Here is a 20,480-nt window from a genome sequence, read left to right as displayed (position 1 = left end):
CTCTAAAATCTAATATCACTTTGTGCTGTAAAGTGAGACCTGGTTGCTTGAGATGAACTGCAGAGCCCCCTGCCCCAAAAAGGCTTCTCCAGTGTTGCCTCATTTATTTCCATGTAGATAAAAGGTCAAACTCATTTTGTGGCGCTGAGCTTTTAAGTGCTCTGCAGAGACCGACCAGGACAGTTGTGTTCACACACTGGTCCTGTGTTGTCCCAGCACATCATCTGGAGGCCCAGAACACAGACTTCCTGCTCTTGTGTGAAGATAGATCACTGTAATATCAGAGAAATTTGCATACACAGTATGTTTTGCTGCGGAGCTCTTTTCAAGGACATGATGATTTCGGAGTATGGAGTGATTTATATTCATTTTGCACTCAATGGAAGACGAACAGGATGGCCAGCACGAACAGTTGTTCACTAACCACAATGGCTGTTACGTGAGAGAATATCACCAAACTAAATTATCTTGAATGTGTTATATCTACTCCTCTTATTATTCCGCTACATCTTTATTATTAGCAAGGAGTGCCCGTGTGCTGGTAATTATGTACTGCCTATTTCTCATTAACATAACATATAGACTGTACATATTCCAGAAAGACGTCATGCACTTATTGTCATCAGGCATGACTGTTGTAATGGTGTGTTTACACATCTAAGAAAAAAATAATCCCGACAGCTGCAGCTTCCTAACACTGGAAACGTGGAGCACATCCCACTGCACTGACTTCCTGTTGATTTAATTTTAAACATGATTATTAGAAATCACTAAATGGAAGCGGAGCCAAGCTTTTAGCTTCTCTGCCAGTGGAACAAACATCCTGAATGCTGCTGATTTCAATCACGGCCTACAACGTCACCAATAATCTGCAGCTCACCACTAAATCCCATTTTATTAGCTGCCCTCCCTGATGTCCCTATATGTTTACTGTGATTCCTGTTTCCAGCTGCAGCTCTGGGACTCTCTCAGACCCTGGCACTATGGCACACGGCTCTCTCTGTACTTCCTTCCGGGGGGGAAGTTGTGAGGAGTTGAGCTGAGGACACGGTGCCCTCTGTGACCCTCCTTCACCACCACCGCACCACTTGGGATGTGGATACGTGTGCGTGTGAGCGTGTGTTGGGTGTTGATGGTGATTGTGCACCGGTGGGCAGCTAGTGTTTGTGTGCGCGTTTATATCTAAAGAGCTGCAAACTGAGAAAGGTGACGATAGCGATGGCTGCAGAGCCAAACTCTGTTTTCTCCCTCTTCCTTTTTATTTTGGCTTTTATCTTTATCAGCTGAGCATCAGACAGATTGTTTAAGTCTCAGACTCAGAGCAGTAGAAAAAGACAGACTTCTCTAGAACATGATTTTGGTGTCTGGTTGGCCGGCTGATTTAAATCCCCCTGGCTGAGATGTAGCCAGGCATGAGATTATAATGCATCCATCTTCCAAGTGTCATTATTTAACACGCTGGTCTCTAGTTTCTTTAGTCCTTTTTCGCACACAGCACACACATAATAGTTCATATGGACCTCCCTTTGTCACATCCAGTCTGTTCTATCTGTAGCACAAATATTCACACACTCTAGTAAACAATACCAACTAGGTTGACATACAATATTTATTTAGGTTCACAAAAATGATAAGTTAATTATCAGGTAGTCCACAAATATTGTGGGAATGGTCTCATACAGTCATACAAGGGGGGAAACGTACATGAGAAACCATTTAGGAACAGGCTCATCCGGAAACGCTATGATTTAACCAAATAAAATATGGAGCATGGAAAAAGGATGAACTCAAAGATTAGTCTAAGTAACAAAAAGGAAGTTGGTTATTTACTCATTATATCCATAATCTTTTCCTAATCATCTTTTTTTTTTTTTTTTTTTAAAAAGACCCTCAGCTATTCAAAATATCTCTTCGTGCCCCCTCTTCTTTTATCGAATGTAAAAATAATCCAAACAGGACAAACTAAAAAAGGGGCAGACCCTGCATTGAAAATATTGCCGTATATCAGAGTCATCCCTGAACTGTCCCTCAGCAGTGTCAGTGGACCGAAACTAGAGACCTAATGTTTTAAAAACCCCTCTTTAGTACAGTATCAGAGGGTTAATATATATACTGTGTATCTGAAAGTAGTCTGTAGTGTCCCCAAAATAGCCTGTGGTGGGTTTCCCAAGCTGCCCCACACCCATCACTTCTCCTTTGATTCTTAATATCTAACAAGACACTTTTGCACTATTGCATTTCGTTAAGCTTTGGGAATAAACACCCACCACCCCACCCTCATCATTAACTCCACCCCCTCCCATAAACATGTCTCGACCTCATGTATGTTTGCTACAAAAGATGGTACACGTTATGAACAAATCATGCAAAGTGGCAATTCTGTTTACAAAGATGGAGTAGTCGTGTTTTGTTTTTTGTGTTTTTTTTTTTTTTTGTTGGTTTTCTTTTTTTAATGTTTTTTTTTTATCTGTAGCCATTTTAGCTGCATTTGATTCACTCTTTCCAAAAAATGAAAAAGAAAAAACCCAAGTTCAAAACCACCTCCCTTAACCTCTGAACAAAAACAGAACAATTAGCATTATAAACAATGTTACATTAAACCATGATTTCTCATTCTTCTTGTAATAACCCAAATCCCCAGAGGAAAAGAAGTATACAGTGGACAGTGGTAGTCTGAGTTCAGGTTTAAAACTGTGTCAGGAAAAAGCCATTGCAGCGAGGATCAGTTAGCATCATCCACAGCGGCTGCTGCCTTTAAGAAAAACCTTTAAAAACATGTCCTGTGTTGGCGGCGGCAATGGTTGGTTTAAGAAGAAAAATCCCTGATTGGCTGAAAGAAGTCAGGTGACCACCAGGTGAGGTAAGAAAAGTCCCACCTTTGACGATGGGGATGACAGTATGGAGGTGTTTCTTCTAGACGTTAGCGCGCGCGCGTGTGTGTGTGTGTGTGTGTGGATATAGATGTGTGTACATTTTTGATTACAAACTTGACCACCCACTCACATGCGTACACACTCACACAAGTGCGTGATGATTTTTGAGTCGCTCTAAAACACTGCAGTTCCTCTCTCCTCACGCAGCACAGACAGTCGCAGAAACACAGAGAGACCAGTGACAAAAAACACTGGCTGAAAAGATGGAAAAAACCAAAACAAGACCAAAAAAAAAAAAAAAAAAAAAAAAAAACCACAACAGAAAATTAAGTTGCTGCCTTGAATGTCTTTGAACATCACACAGACTCCTTGGGCGCGACAATTTTTTTTTTTTTTTCAATTTCTATTTTTTTAGTTCAATAATATTTCTCTTAACTATGTATTTACTTAGGAAAAAACTAACAAAGATTTCAGTTGCTCTCTTATTACTATGTGTGTGCGTATCTTTTTTTCTATTTTTGTATTGATGTTTGCATTGGTTTCTCCTCTTCTTGAATTGTCCTCGTTGAGTTTTTCTTGGTTTGCGTAGTTTCCATCTCATTCCATATTCATCCGTCTTTTGGGAAAAAAAAAGACCAAAACCCATTTTTACCCATAATAACCTCCCACAGGTCCCACCCTCCCCATATTCATACCCCATTTCCTTCCCTTCCATGGATGGAAGGGGGGCTTTTTAGTCCCGTGCGGCCCTTCATCTCTCAGCCTCCATCGCTACACTAGCCTTCTGCTCAGTGCCCGTGTGCGGGTTGACGCCCGTGGGCCAGGCGGCACAGGGCTGCGTGGGGGGCTGCCCTTGAGTCCAGAGTCCCTGTGGAGGTTGCGGCACATTAGGTACGTTTGCAGAGACCCCCCAGCCGCCGACCTGGGGGGGTGGGGGTGAGGTGGCCATGGAGGCGGCCATTGGGCTGCCGCCGCTGCCGCTGTTGAAGCTTTCAGACGCCTTCAGTCGTGAGAACATGGTCAACGCGTCTGGGAAGTTGGGGGGTGTTGCTGGTGTGTTGGCTGGGGTGCACATCTGGAAGCAAGTATGGAGAGAGAGCGATTAATGCTTATTCAAAAGAGGAAACCCATTAAGACAGAAATACTATGACTCTACATGTGTTTATTGGTTGAGAATACCTTCAATAATCAATAAATGAAATTTATGAGACAGATATATACATTTGAAAACACTCTGCAGAAATACTAAACATTCAAGGTCCCCAGTTTCTCTGATGAGAGAATTACCTGCCTATCTTTAGATATGTCACTACGAAAATAACATCGCTGGGTTTTGCACATACGCAGCATGAAAGGCATCACTTTGGGATAACTTTTCTTTTCTAAAAAATATATTCAATGACATTATGATTCAATTAGCATGAGTCATTTAATTGAGTGATAATCAGCTGCCAAACCCATGGAGAAATGAATAATTAGGAGAGTAACGGAACAGATGTGCAGTGAACCTGCTGATTCCAGCTGTGGGTTTTGTCGGCTTGGAGCTTGACACCAGCCTTGTGACTGCACCACATCCTGTGTTACAGACTGAGGCTCAGTCCATGGCCGTATTCCTGTCCCTTCCTCGGGTACAGCCGATTTCTTCCACTTTAAGTGTCAAACGTTGTTGTGAAAACTGGTGAGTGTTTAGAAAGAAAAACTATCACATCAAAATCTAGATTTATTCTGCTCAGCTCCTTCTAACTCTAATGTTGCTCAACCAGAAATATGTGGATCCTGTTGATCTGTCTACACTGGGCAGCTCTCTTTAACTATAACAACATTATTCCAGAAATAACCAGCACAAGAAGCAGCTAGCCCTTTAAAGGAGGTAGACTGTTTTGTATAGCTGAAGGGGAGTTTAGGGGAATCCCGAGCATTCTTTGCTTCCCCAAGATGGTGATATTAAAGCCCTTTGTTTACAAACACTTCCTGTTTCAAGTACAATCTGATTCAGCAGACTAAATGAACTTGAGAATAACAGCTAATTCTGCTTTGTGGATACACACAGGCAAAAACACACACCAGGTCTCCTTGGCCTTCACTCAGTCCCCTGCGCTCTGACCTGCTCTGACCCTCCTTTGTGCCAGGGCTGTTATTGTTCTGCTGCCAGGAGTTCCTTTACTGGCACACCCTGAGCGCACACAGTCCACCCGTGTGCCAAAAACAGCACTGGATCTACCACCTTGCAGCTATAGGGGCCATGTGAACAACACGTTTGGTTCTTTAAATACAGTATTGCCTTCATCAGTGCTGGTACTGCTCCATGCTGTACTTCCTCTTCCCTGTCCACTTCCATTAGGGACAGATCAGGGAAACAACAGCCTAGTGTATTCCACGGGGAAGAAAAAGGTGGAGCTATGTTTAGCCAGGAGGCTTGCCATCTAAAAATAAGCCTGGGTTGAGAGGCCAACAGAGCAGATACCTACATGGCTAAATAATCCCAAAATCACCAGACACAATGAATGGAAGAAAACAGCCAGGCAACTTCCAGGATTCTGATTTTATAAAAACAAATTTACTTGAGAGTCAAGAAAGTCCAGCAGCAACTGTGCAGCATCCACAAAGCCACTTGCTTTTTTCCGACACTGCAACATCCTGATAACATATTAGTGCTTCAGTTAATATGCGTGTGCGTGTGTGTGTGTGTGTGTGTGTGTGTGTGTGTGTGTGTGTGTGTGTGTGTGTGTGTGTGTGTGTGTGTGTGTGTGTGTGTGTGTGTGTGTGTGTGGTGATTTTCAGGAATATGGAGTCATAGACTCCATGAATCAACAACTGGGAACAGCAGCTGCAGTCACACATGACCACTGGGAAAATATGTTAATGTCCTGAAGAAGCTGAAGGAAGAAAGGAAGAAAAGGCTGGAAAACAACATTGCCCTAACCAGGAGGTCTCAGGCTGACCTGAGCTACCTAACCTTCCATTGGCCTCAGCACTCACAATCTTCAGATTGTGCAGGCTGAGCGCACATGCTGCCCTTAGAAACACAATAGAGCGACAGGAACGCCACTTCAACTTTGGGGGTGTAATTGGACTACCTTGCCCCCTAAAAGTGCTGTGGCTTGCAGGCTTGGTCCTGCAAATACGCTATCTGAGGCGGTGCTAAGGCGAGCCAGAGGGTTCTCAAAGTGACACACTGTTATGAAAGGTGAGCTTGTCCACTGTGCACTTTGACAGAAAACGCTGGCTCATGTCCCTGAAGCCATTTCCTGCAGTAAAGAGACTGCCCGGGATGCTGAGGTGACCTCTATGGTCCTTCCTGTTCTTGGCGGGCAGAGGAGGAGGTGACTGGCTGGTTCTCAGGTAGAAAACAATACAAGAGGCCTCCTGCCTGCACGTTTACTGCCAAGGAACAAAAAAAAAAAAACAGCCAAAAACGCTGACACATGACCTTTCAGATTGTCTACTAAGAACTTTGCATCTCACTCACTCATCCACAAAACACATGGACAGATAAGCAGGTCTAAATGTACGCCTAAAGTAGACTGAAAGATCACTTGCACCGATTTTTACCGATTTTCACATTGAAACATTAGACCAAAGAAAGGGGGGTGGGGGTGGAACACTTCAGCAAAGCCCAAAACTGCCATCATCACTGTTGTTGTTTTTATTATTATTACTATTATTATTGGGAATGTCCTGCAGCACAGACCATGGGCCAGAACCGAACCCAGGATGCTGTGATAACATGGCATGTACAGGGCAGCAGAGTTGTTACACTGGAAGCCCAAACCCCATCCAGCCAAAGACCACTCTCCTGCTCTCACTCTTGGAACCCGCCATGCAACAACATATCATCTGCTACTAAAAGCAAACACATGATATATATATATAAAATCTCTGCCATTGTACATAGTGCATAAATATATATTTTAATGCAATTTCTATATAAAAGTTGAATTGCCATGGTCTAAGTTGGTCTTAGACCACATGACCTAAGGCAAAGGCTCCACAGGATTTCCTCCAAACAGTTTAAAACACTGCTCTGGTGCAGTACACTGAGGAAGCAGGTTACTATGTGTTTTCCCTCTGTGTGCATTAAGAGGCTAAGCAGCAGATTGCATCAAGGCAAGGACACTGCAAGAGCCACTGGTGCAAGCAGACGTTAGAATCCAACTGACAGGCAAACGGGCAGTCTGCAGCCAAAACATGAGGGTTAATAATTCCTCTGAGAAAAGTCACTAACACCAACATACACACATTCTCACTCGCATACTGATGTAAAGAGTGTCTAGAGAGGGGGCTGTACTTGCGTTACAAAGGCACACAGGCAAAATGTGGCGAGAGCCATGTGAGTGTAACTGCACAATATTTGTGGCTCACTTCTTGAACTGACGTGAAGGAAAGCAGACAAGAAGAAAAATATTTATTTATGTTATGGGGAGTAAAGTGGGCCACAATAATCAAGAACAGGCTTCTGTCCCCCATGTGACCTCCTCAGAAACTGCTCTTGAGAATATTTTTCATTTGGGGGAGAGAAAAAAAAAAAAAAAAGAAAACAGCGATATTTAGCTATACAAAGTTTTCTAACTGGACAAGCCAGACATAAAAGGATATGAATCTACTGCTTTGTGAGCCTGTGTCAGTTCAGTAATGGAAAGTAAGAGAGAGGTCTGCTCAGGTAAGCTTGTTTTCTAATTGAGGTTACTGTGACACAGAAAATAGTTTTCTTATGATCTCGTCTCAAAAACACTGCAACATGTCATTATTCAGGCATTAGCTCAGTGAATCCAAACGAATGACTGTCAGTGGGCTTTTTTAGTTAATTAAAAAGCCTGCAGGAGAAGGTTGTCACAAAAGTGTTATCAAATCCCAGTCTCGTCAGCACAAACACAATCCCTAAAATAATATCTGTTAAGTCAGACACTTATTTTCTAAAAGCACATAGATAACGTGAGGGCCTGCACGACAGATTGTGTTCTTTATCTTGTTACATGCATTTACACAAAACATGCTGCAGCAGCCATTTGTTCAAGATCTACAGAGGGAGAGACAGAGGAAATAAAAGACAGCGAGAGGTGGTTTGTGTTCAAAACAGAGCCGACGGAGAGAGGTTGTCATGGGGACGGTTGTTATGAGGAAGCAGTACAAAGCTCCTGTTGACGGGACAGGGCTTAGGTGGGCCTGGCTCTGCGGCCACAGAGGCTCAGCTCCCATCCAACCTCTCTTCAAATCTGTTTTCTGAGCCCGGCACGAGGAACAAGAAGTTGACTGGCATCGACCGCACTAAACATGGCTCCACAAACCTTAAACACTCCTCCGTTTGTGTACATACGTGTCTGCGTGCATGTGTGAATGCTTGTCCACAAACACAGACGTGATGGAGTTATTTCCAGACGAACCAACCACATTCCTCCAAAACATCAAGTGTGTGTATGTGCTGGGTGGAAAAAGAGAAGCCTTCTACCTTGGGGCAGATTTGTGCAAAGGGTCCAGGTACTTCTCATGACCACAGCTGACCTCCTGCACATAAAGTTTGCTTCAGTGCTGTTAACACGCGCGCAACACCATCTTGTTAATCTGATTTTAGAAATTCTGAATTTTTGTGTTAAGCTATCACAATATTTTAGAGCAAATAAATGACATTCAACCAAAACATCTTAATATATTGCCTTATTCATTGAAAGTAGTAGTGTCGAAAATAATACCACTGTCTGGTTCCAGCTAATGTTGGATTTGTTTCATGCTTTCATAATAAATACACAAACATGCACAGCAGGATTACAAGTTCGTTCTCTATTGTCACATCATTGCGCTAAAATTTCACAATATTTTAGGGCCACAGTTGTGAAATTAGACCAAGCCCAAGCACTTCAGACTTTGTCTCTTTGCTTTAGTTTGATCATACACTAAAATAAAGTAAAATCTACTTTAAAAAGTAAAAGAAAAAAAGAAAGAAAGAGAGAGAGTTTGCAAACCAACACTTCAATGGAAGCCCTGCTTCTTGTTCTCAGTCATTCTCTCTGCTGTGAACATGATCAACCTATGATGTGTTGGGTCTCTCTCCTTTCTCCATCTTTCTCTCACTTCCCTCTCCTTCCAGTCTACAGCTTGAACACTTCACACTTTCCTTGCCGGCGCTTGAAACTGAGATCTGTGAGACACGAGAATGATGATGAAACATGTGGCCTGGTGTGTCATTCTCAGGCCCACGTTCTTAGTGGAACACTTAACTTTGTACTAATAGAGACTGGACAAAATGGATGTCCTAGGCATATTTTGGTGCATTGTCTAAAGTAATAATCTGTACAATGAAATGAGAAAAGTGACAGGTCTGAAACATTGTTTTAGACTTGCATCACTGAAGATTCAAGTATTAGACTTTTTTTTATATATATACACTTTTGGTTAGATATCCAGAAAACACTTGGTGACAGTGACCAGTCAGAGAGGCTGTCAAAGCTGGCTGTAAAAGACTCTATACTATGACACGTGAGCTGATAATGAATACATGATAACATTATGTTATAAAATATAATAACATAATAACATAATTAAGCATAACTATAACTTTCTAAGCGAACCTTTCCATACTTTTTTAAGTTCTCTCAGAAGTGTGGTATTCCTGGAATCACATCTGAACATGGTTGTTGGACATTTATGACAGCATTCCTCTCGTTGGTTTGGCTACACAATTACAGGCCACGTCACAGCTCAACAAGCCTCAACTCTCAGAGCCTCTTATTCAGTGCTGATGGGTCCCGCCGCTCGTCCTCCCGCAACGTTACATGACCTCATAACACTGGGCAAAAAGTTTTCCACTGAAACTGCTGAACACAGTGAGGACATAGCTGTGCAATGCTGAAAAGGTTAGCCATAAACTGTACTCCATATGAGAGAAATTAGCCCCAAGACTTCAAGATGAGACATGAACTAAATGACTATCTCAACTCACTGGTGTTAGGTGCTGGATTGTGTGGGAAGATGTTTAGGTTTCACCATCAGGTCTGAACTAGTCTTATATGCATCAATGTCAAGCACATTGGAAATATTTTTGAATGCATTCTGAACCATTAACAATTTTTTTTTTTTTTTTGGTTCGCTTGGGCATGTGAAAACAATCCGATGAAGACTGGCATGACCAACAATACAGGTTTTTGTCCATTCAAAGAAGGAACAGTTGAGTTTGCAAGATGTTGTAATGCAACCCCGACAAGTTCCATTTTTGACTCGATGCTGATGTCTGATCTCTGATCTCTTGCTATTAACACAAAGGCCTAGAATAACAAGATGGGCTAATGGCAAACGTGTCCTCCACATGATATGAAATGTCTCCACATTATATTGATTTACTGGCAGAAAGCAGGGACAGGTTACGTGCGTCTAGCTAAGGTTACTGGAACAGGAGTTGGAAGTTTTCAACTCCCGTATGCATCCTGTATCCTCAACAGATGACACTTTACCAAAACTGTGTCCAATAAACAGGTCCTTGTGAGTGCATGTGCTGTCCAATTGACTTACAGGCCTGAGTTGCTTATTTTTTTTTTTTAAACTGTGACGGCAAATGAACCACAAACATATGATACAAAATAAATGTTCCCATTTATGGATCACACGATAGACACACGGACAAATTGTAGGTCTGATAGAGTTGTTTTACTGTCTTTACAGCTGGCCTGAGCCTGACTGATGCTATGCAGGGACTGTGTAAATCAGGGAGGAAGAAGGCAGGTTAAAGTCAACCGAAGAGAGGGGAGCTGTTGGTAAAACAGTTACAGGCATTTAAAAAAAAAAAAAAAACGAGGACAGAGGTAGAAGGGAAGAGGAGAACACAATGACAGAGAGAGCAGGCCTGCACAGACCGTCACTGCATTAACTGTACACGATTCCTCCTGCCTGTTAAATATTTAAATAGAGAGCTCTCATGGCTTGTATGTAGCCTGGTACTGCTTTCTTTGTTTTGGAGCCTAGGTTCTGCAGTTGGATCCCACTGCAACCAACTGCCAACTTTACTAACTTTAACAGACCATATGAGACTTTTAAGAACCTGTCAGATCAATGTTTAACAGATGTGCTCACTGAAATGTGGATTTGTAGCAGAGATTCTCAATACTGAACTTCAGGTTATATATTTCAGAGAATAAATGACAACAGAACTTCCATCCATCTGTTAGCCAACATCCTCACTATACTGTGCACTGAAGTCTACCATTCCATTAAACACATGCTGGGGGTTTGGCCCCAGCTTCTGTCAAAAGATGGTCACATCCTATGGAAACCAGACATGCAGCTCTGGGAGTCTGTGTCACCACATAGCTCACCTACATGGAGGTGACAAGTGTGGGAGTGGCTGGGTGTCAGAATTCGACAGAACTGTTCCTATCCAAAACAAAATGACGGAGGCTGACAGGTGCTACAGAACGTTTCACGTGACCGTCTTTCCTCTTTCTCCTCTCCTCACCCCTGACCCCTCGCTCCTTCGATCTCACCCACCTTCCGACAGCTGTGTACGTCTGGGTAAAAGTTAATATTGTGTAAATGCAAGGTCATGGCAGGACTTGAGCTCACTAGGGACTTGGTTGATCATTAGCCAGACTGAGTTCTGTTTTTTTTTTATTATTATTATTCTAGCACAGAGTTTCAAAGGAAGCACAATGACAAAAAAATAAAACCAAAAACAGATACATATGACGAAAGCAGATAAAGACAAGATAGGAGAACTGGGATTGAGTAGAACATGCAGTCTGTTTGACCAACTGCACACACTGCACTGCTCACAACAATGGCTAACAATAGGTGTTCAGTGGCCCACGCGTATCTAGAAAAGGGGGTTTGGCTTGTCGACTGGTAACAGGCTGGTGGCAGAAACTACTGGGCCAAAGGTCATCGTGAGGGAGAACAAAACATGATTAAGATAAAAACATTCAAGTTGAGCTTGCCAAAACATATCTCTGTTGAGGCTATACATACACTGCAGATCAAATTCATTTTTCTCCTCACGAGCAGACAGACAAGTTTGTTGTTCAGTCTCTATCAGGTTTCCAGCTGCAATCTGAAGCAGTGAACGCTGTCTGATGAGGCTTTTATTTAAAATCTCAAATTCAAAGTTCTTAGCGTTTCTGTAACAAAAGGCAAATTGAGTAATTCATCTGAGACAGCAGCAAACACAATCCTGACTGAAGTGTTTGCACGGATGACAACAAATGCCAAGATGGGGAAAAAAGAGAAATAGTCGCATCTCATTGATTTCTCAATTAAAAGCACAAAAAGGTCAAAAGCTGCTTTCTAAAATTCAATATACATATACAGTGATATATTGTGGTCTTGGCCACTTTTGGATTCCCCTGCGTTTATACATATATATACAATAAAAAAAGCAGTAGAGCAGCAGAACGGGGGGAAAAACTATAAAGGATCGTAAAGGCAGCCAGGAAGGCAAGAAAGGAATGGACAGGGCTATGAAAGGTGACAGCACAGGAATAGCAGGACAAGGATACCAGTGAGCCAGTGCTCACAAGTCAGCTGACATGAGGCTGGCTGCAGTGTTACAGCTAACCTGGGCAAACAGGCAAGGGAGACATAATATTGCAACCCTCTCCCTCTCTCTGCCTGTGCAACAGACAAGGTTGCCGTGTGCTGCATGTGTTTCCTGAGCCGAACCCCTCATGTGCTTTTGAGTGTACTCAGTGACTCCAAGAATCAGTGTGAAACCTAATCTAACTCCACCACTCATAAACACATCTGGTCCTCGCAGCCATCCCACATGGATTCTCATTCCCCGAGTCCCTTGAGCCAAAGTTCCTGTGTGTGTGTGTTTGTCTGCACACATGGCTTAGTGTGTGTGGTTAGGGTTCTGGGAAGCTGTGCTCCTGGAAACATGCAGGGCAACACGCTGGAACATGCAGGACATAGGCCAAGCCTCTTCAGATGTGGCGAGCTGTTTGGCATGGCTGTACGGCACACGAGTACAGACAAACAGACACACACAGATGCACAGATCTGCAGACAGATGCGTGTACACCCATTAACAACATTAACAAATCAAGACACGATTAACTCTGAAATCTGAGCTGCAGTGCTGCTGCATGCACACCCAGGTTATTATCACCGCACACAAATCCATACTCAAATACCCAAACACCGGGACAAAATAAACTAGATTTCACTTCACTCCGCACTCAATAACTTGTGTAAGTAAATCCTGCAGCAGGACAGAGAACACCTTGTCTGTATTGTGGCAGACAGACAAAGCAGCTCTGTTTTAGCGGCATTAATGCATCTTCTGCTATACCTGGCATTTCCCTGCTCTTGGTCTTTATTCACTCTCAGCGAGAGCCAAACAATCCTCCACACTTGATTTCATCAATTCATTACTGTCATCTATAAATATAAGTTTCTTTGTCCACCTTAGATACCGTCCTTCCATCTGTGATGACAAACAGACAGCAGTGTAGACAGAGCAAGAAAAAAGGAGTTTTCCATGTTTTCATGGAATGATTTATGAAAGTAATTATACCTTTGCTCCTCTGCATGGGCACACCGCACATTTCGAATCTTAGCAAGATGAGATTTTACACGAATGAAAGAAGTTTGGATTTCTAAGAATCCTTTTTTAAAGGGCACACCCGGACAACAAAACCAAAATGTTTGTAGTTACCAGAAACACACACACACACACATGCCCCAAACCACTCCTCCTCCTTTCTGTTGGTGGGTGTTCATCTTGCCAGGAAATAGCCTTTAAACTGCCTCACGCCCACTTTTATTATCACTTGCCCTGAGGTGTCCAACACTGTCCTGCTACATCACTTTACCCGAGCACTCAAACCTGAACGTTGCCCTTCATAAAAACGCTTGTTTCATTCACCTTGTGTATGATTCTGATGCCGAATGGCAACATGATGAGAAAAAGCGATAATTCAGACCGTGGAGCTGCATCCTGATGACTCTGGGTTGCAGAATGTGGGCCAAGCAGTAGGAGGAAACAGTAAAACTTCTTTGAATGGATACAGATGAGATTACTTACAGCTTATATTTAGCTAATAGATTTATTTGAATAAGAAGAAAGACAAAAGGCTACTGCCACACTGTCAGGATACTGTTCCTTATAGCTGAAAAGGACTTCAATGCAAACACATGAGAACAAGAGGCAAATACTGAACTAAGGAAATCATTCAAGAGCAACAGGAGAATGTGAAATGTTGTGTTTCTTTTTTTAATACGCTAACCTATTAAAGACAACAGCACAGTCCTGGCTTCACTTCAGACTTGCCACATGACGACCTCACTGCAATTTCTTCATTAGCCATGACCTCACAGAAATTACAGGAGTAAATCAGGCTTTTCAGCTTAGTTAGTTCGTTTCCCCAGCTTAGTCACATGATTGGGGAGGGGGTTGTCAAATGTCCCCAGATAGCAGTGGAAGTTATCCAGTTATCCAGCTACTTCCTCTTCTTGTGGTCACATGAAGATTTGTTCACTTTATTGTGGCTGTATATGCCCTCACGCAAATGGATATAAATCATGGAAACACTGATACTAGTACAAGATTGTACAAATATGAGTCAGAGTTTTCCTCCCAGAGACAGTGGATACACTATCCAGACGAGATAACTCAAAAACCACGAATGAAGAAAAAAAAAAATCCTAAAGTTACCATATGCACATCAAATTATCCTCCTTTACGGAAATCTTTTTTTTTTATACAAAAACACAAAACATTTTAGGTTGCTCTGTTTACAGTGATTACAGTGGTATCCAGCATCAATGTAACAACATGAATGTGATGAGAATTTTTAATAGATGATGTTTCAACTATGCAATGGGATATTATAAACAAGGCTTTAGATATAGCTCAGACTTCACACAGTCAATCCATTTAAGGCAGCCTTGGACATGTATGAAAACAAGTTAAGGCACAGCTACAATAATGTGTGTATAATATTTGATAAGAGTACCAAACTGTCAGCAGTAACAGAAATACTTTGAGTGGTGCGAGTGAGCATGCTGAAGGTGGCAGCTGCTGCTTTGAGGCTAAAACAAGTACACGAGGACAGGACATGATGATAAAATTCTCTAACAGGAAGCACAATGGGCCAATTGGATTCCACGGATTCATATTTGTGTCTGTAGACAGTCAGAGAAGAAGATAGTGGGGGGAGCAAGAAGAGTGAGAGTGGGCAAAAGAAAGGGACAGGGTGCTGTGTTTTTGTGCTTGTGTTAAAGGGTCCTTTTTGGTTGGTGTGAGTTGCATCCTGCAGGAATGTGGCGTGGTTGCAATGTTTGTGTGGGCAGGGCGTGTGTGGAGGAGAAAACTGGGAGTAGACGGGGTGGGGTTGTACATGACACACAGTAGAGGTTGGACTGAGATTGGGGTCTGGGTGTCCATCATAGAATATGGATGTAAACTTTGATGACCGAAAAACAAATACATACACAAACATTAAAAAACGTTAACACAACTTTTTCATGTGGCTGTGTGGCTCTCAATGAAACACAAATTGTCTACAGAAGCACATGAACGCAAAAGCAAACAGTCTTAAATACATGCCTGTGCAGAGACTAGCTCTTTTACGTCATGTGCGAAGGTAATGGCACTCCCCTTGGTCTGAGATTGTTAATGACAGCAGCTTCACCTAAATCCCCCAAGATTCACAGCATTATACAATAGTGTAATGGTGAGCAGACCAACTACCCTGACTAGTTTTTATTTGATAAATGTTATCAAAATCTGACATACACTGCACGAATAATGCAATTAGCATAGTTGAATGCTTGAATGCTGAAAATCCCACAAGACAAGCTTTCTTGAGAGATTAAAAAAAAAAAAAGTAATGAGACAGCAATGCTTTTGAATCCAAGAAGGTTTCTCTCTCCATGTTGCCAGATCTAGATGGGAAAGAAATTTGGTACCCCACATTCAAACCTCATACATTGTGTTTGGGCCTCAAAAATAAGAGTATGAACAGCTCTCTGAATGGTGTCCAAAAACTAACTGACCTACATGGCGCCCTAACCTGCCATGCTGCATGTCTACAGGCTATCTGTGGGGGCCACTCGGTTTGGGGCGAAGCCTGGAGCCAAAATAGGAATATCAAGGGTGAGTTCAGTTTGCGTTGTAACACAAAACACTGCCATGAGTCTGTGTATGACAGAATTGTAACTATATGACGTTAGTGCTTACTCTAAACAGAAAAGAGAGCAAGCACAAAGGGGGGGTTGAGAGTGAGAGCGAGAGCAAAGTGGATTAGATTTGTATACCAATGAACAGTGTGGCCTGATAAGCTGCAGCAAGGTTGGACGCGCTGCCCTACTGTAGTACTGTTGTGACTCACACACAAACACCCACTCAGTGCACGCACAAAACACAAACGCATGCATGTGAAGTACACAAGCAAAAACAGAGACATACAGATGCCCGCATGTGCAGAAAAAACTGGAACGTCAACTTGTGATTATGCAAGAGCATGCCTTTAACAATACCACCACAACACATAGGTCCTCTCTATTCTAACTTTCATTATTCTGTGCCTGCAGCAGTTTATTTCAACACTATTTAGCAGACAGTTTACTCCCCGAAATAAAGTGACACACTTAGTGAGCTGAACAGAGGACTAAGACGCTTTTATTTACTGATCTGGTGGTAAAGAAGATCTTGTTTTCTTTCCCTAATAAAGTTGTGATGGAAGTGATTCATCTTACTGTGATAAATTTCTATGCTGACTAGCAATAATGCACTAACCAAGAGGATATAAAAAGCACACATTCACACAAAAAGCAATAAAAATCAAGTCCTTTTCTACCCCACATTTCTCTCCCCCTTTCCTCTAGAAATTCAAAGCCAAAAATGTTGAGCAGTTTGATGACCATCTTTACCACAACTACTGAGCCAAGCGCACAAAAAGAGTGAGCGTTAAGAGACCTAAAATAAATGAACAATTTCATTCAAAATCCCCTCACATCCATGTCAGGCTCTTCCAAAGGGCAGCTGTTGCTGGATGCTGCCATGCGTGCAGCTGCAAACAAAGGCTTGTGTGCTGCCAAAGTGGGCTGCTGCTAAAAGCCCAAATACTGCTAGTGTTTCATAATGTCCAACCCCTGTCTACGTGAGTGTGTGTGTTGTGGGTCTCCTTAAGCCCTAACGCCTTCCAGCTTTTGCCTTTCTGATTTGTCTATACCTAAAAGTCTCCAGTGTGTCGTCGTGTCTGGAGTGGCTACAACACAATCTGAAGAGAAACAACTGAATTACCCAAGGCAGTTGTAACAGCACAAGGGTCTATTTGTGAGAGATAGCCGTCTTCTTCCTGGAAATAGACTTCCTTCCTTGTTTGCCCAGAAACTGGGGGGCCCCTCCTTCTATTATGCACCTCAATTCATACAAGGGAGAATGAGGAAATGTATATGTCTACGTTTACCATTCCTGCTCGCTCTATCTGCCATGAATACACACTCTCTCTCTCACACACACACACACACACTGAGCCTCCCTCCCTGCTCAGTGTGGCTACTGCGGCTGCATGCCTGCCTGTGTGTTTATTTCTGGAAGCTCACAACATGGCCGACATGTGCTTTGTTATTGTTAGTACAACATCATCCCTCCTGGCCTATAAGGGATGTTTATCGGCCCACATTCCACCCAACACAACACAGCAGCCTTAAAGAAATACCATCTTTAATCGACATTACATACAACCCAACAAACGGGCCAATTGATAGTATAAAAAGTGCATTATTATCATGCCCTCCTCCTCCTCGCACTCACCATTTGATGATGATGGCCATAGGGAATATTTGTTTCTTGAAAAAAGGCACTGAGGGCAGTCTGCAATAAAACACAGAAGATTCATGACATTACAGCGACAGTGTCGTAGATGTCAGACAGGAGCATTGATCAAAACTGAGGGCGAACATTTCAACCCAAACGTCGCTCATCCGTGCTGTTGACGTAAATACAACCCAAACAAAACACAGGCCTGCGGCGAAGAGACGCCGAAATCTATCGTGAGCTGACCGCAGACTAAACAACAACGTGTCAGACTGGTTGTTGTTGTTGTTGTTGTAGGCTCGTCGATACAACACGGCGGTCATCTTTATTGCGTAATAGCCCTCGCTGGCCTCGCCTGTTCGCCGCTGTCATGTGTCGGATTATAGTATTTAATCCGGAGTAAAGTCTAATTGGATATACAGGGCTGGTGGTTTTGCCCCGCCGCACAGACGTGTGTCCCCTACTGACTTAGTCCGGCTAAAGCACACACATATCTACTTTAAATACAGATAAACTTCCTGCTTTAAAGTGGACCGACTCCAGCCACACACACACACACACAAACACATATCAGCGGGAGACACGCACCGACACTACTGGTCTTTTTTGAGCTGAATTGTGTTTTTAAAAAAAGTGTCCGGCGGTGGGGAGGGGGGGGCAGACGGGTCGAGCCGGGGATGAGCATTAGCAGCGCGGCTAACGACAGCCGGTCGGCCCGGTGGCGATGGAGGAGGAGAGCTGGAGCTCCGTCTCTTTTTTCTGTTTTCTTTTTACCTCGAACTGCCAATGTGCCGCCTGCAAAAGCTGCTTCGCCTGGTCTGCCGCACAACCCGCCGTCAGGACGAACTGGTTAATCATGACTTGATGTTTGAGTTCATCCATTTTCGACGAAGCCCGTGTCCGTAGTCGCGGCGGCTGGCTCTGAAGCAGACTTTCGACCGTTTTTTTTTTCTTTTCCTCTCTTTCTTCCCCGCTGGTTGTAAATCCGCTCCTCTGCCTCAGTCGTCCACCATTACAGCCGGTTGAGCAAACACAAATATTTACTGTAGGAGCGGTAGTGGAAGGAGCAGCCGGTTGACTGACAGGAGGGCGCAGCCAATCAGGAGAGAGCACCGCCGGTGGGATTTGTATGCTGCGGGCTCAGGGGCCCCGCTCGGCGGGTCCTCGGCGGCCTGCTGGGGCCGCAGCGTCGACACCCAAAAGCGCGTCGATCGAAAGTCCTTCACCGGGGCGACCGTTTTTTAAAAATGGCGATACGCGCGTGGCGTTTAAATCGCCGCGAGGCACCCAAATAGCCGCTCGAGTTTTCCCAGGGAGGATTTGTTTTGGACTACATCTCCCGTGAGCACTCGCTTTGTTTGTAGTGCTCCGGTGGGCCGACTTTTGTGAATGACGGCCGCTCTCGTCCAATTCCCGGGCTGGGCTCTGTCACTATCTTGCCAAATAAGGTAAACAAACCCAGCATCGCCAATTACAGCGCCGGGAGTGAAGTTAGGGACAGCCGGCAGCCATGGGGCACGTTCAGAAACCCAATGTCTGCCCTGCTCACACAGTCACACAGCCGCCTCTGTGTGTTGTTGGTGTGTGAGTCCCCCCCCCCCCCCCTCACTGCTGCTATTTATCTGCACATCAGTGCGGACTGGGGTGGAAGTACAGCCCCCCCCTCCCCCGGAGTAACAGGGGGCATAGGTGGGTGACACGGGGTTTAAAATGGACCCGGGTTACAATAGATTGGATTCCTCTAAACTCCAGATATAGTCTGGATCAGCCACTGAGCTTCCACGTGGCTGCGACTGACTAAAATGGACTATCATATGATGAAGAATCATTAAACAAATTCAAACCGTGTTTTGTTTTGTTTTTTTGTCTTTTTTGTATGTGTGTATTTCAATGTTAATCTGGATGTGTGATTTAAAAAATGCTATGAGCTTGCTGCCATTTGTGGCATCTTAAAACAAAATTGGTGCATCGCAGACAATGAATGAACAATACAACAGAGTTACACTGAGGGTATAATTGTGCAAATATTCCCCATCCTTTGGTTATTACATTTAAGCACATCCTGTTGACATCAAAAGCATTGCCATTTGCAAATCGTGAAGTGTGTGGTCATGAGGGAACTTTCTTGGTTTATGAAACATCGATTTTAAAACAGGATGTGTGTAAAATGAGACCTCAGATAGCTCAGCATTGTGGGTAACTGTAAACTGTAAACACTCTTTTATCAATGACATGTTTGTAGCAGCTGTGGTGGTGAGAGGGTGAAGGAAAGATGGGGAGGGAGACACCTCCTGGTTAGAGAGGGCACCTGAACTAATCACGAAACAGTATTCACTGTTGCACTGGGTGAACTTTATGTCAGTGGCTTCCATGCTATTAAAACCACATTTTTTACATTACTCAATAACTCAGAGGTTTCAAATACATATTTATATTCTAGTGTGACCTTTGATACAATACATTTCTATCTTATTCACCACCCTCCTGGTGTTATTTATGAGCGCTTACATTGATTTAATACACTGCAAGAGCTTTCAATTGAAAAAAGGGATAACATTATTTAGACATGTTGTAGTTGAAATTACAAATTGCGGTTATAAAAAAAAAAAAAAAAAAAAAAAAAATTGACAAATGGTACACTTAGGTAGACCATGTCCATTAAAAAAAATCCTAATTTAGGAGAAAGCAACATAGAAGATCCACAATAAATAAATAAATATGTATTATAATTTGGTTCCTTTAAGGGTGTGTTTGTATTTACACAAATAAAGCATTGTATTTAAGAGGGTCAAAATAAATAATTGAATAAATAAATAAAATATTACTAAATATATCATGGACACATTCAGGAGCTTAGTTTAGTT

General features: G+C 43.0%; 1 protein-coding gene across 1 annotated transcript; it reads right to left on the bottom strand.

Moving 5' to 3' along the window:
• Positions 1-1,836: 1,836 nt before the first annotated feature.
• On the bottom strand, positions 1,837-18,837 carry ubald1a (UBA-like domain containing 1a). Its single transcript, XM_029527466.1, has 3 exons — positions 18,391-18,837; positions 17,614-17,673; positions 1,837-3,948 (listed from the first exon to the last, which is right to left on the bottom strand). Exons 1-3 carry the CDS (start codon positions 18,496-18,498, stop codon positions 3,625-3,627), a joined length of 492 nt encoding a protein of 163 aa, XP_029383326.1. The 5' UTR covers positions 18,499-18,837; the 3' UTR covers positions 1,837-3,624.
• Between the last annotated feature and the right edge of the window lie 1,643 nt (positions 18,838-20,480).

This window comes from Echeneis naucrates, chromosome 19 (assembly GCF_900963305.1).
Source record: "Echeneis naucrates chromosome 19, fEcheNa1.1, whole genome shotgun sequence".
Classification (NCBI taxonomy): Eukaryota; Metazoa; Chordata; class Actinopteri; order Carangiformes; family Echeneidae; genus Echeneis; species Echeneis naucrates.
The sequence above is the reverse complement of the archived record's forward strand: the minus strand, read 5'-3'. Positions and strand labels throughout refer to the sequence as shown.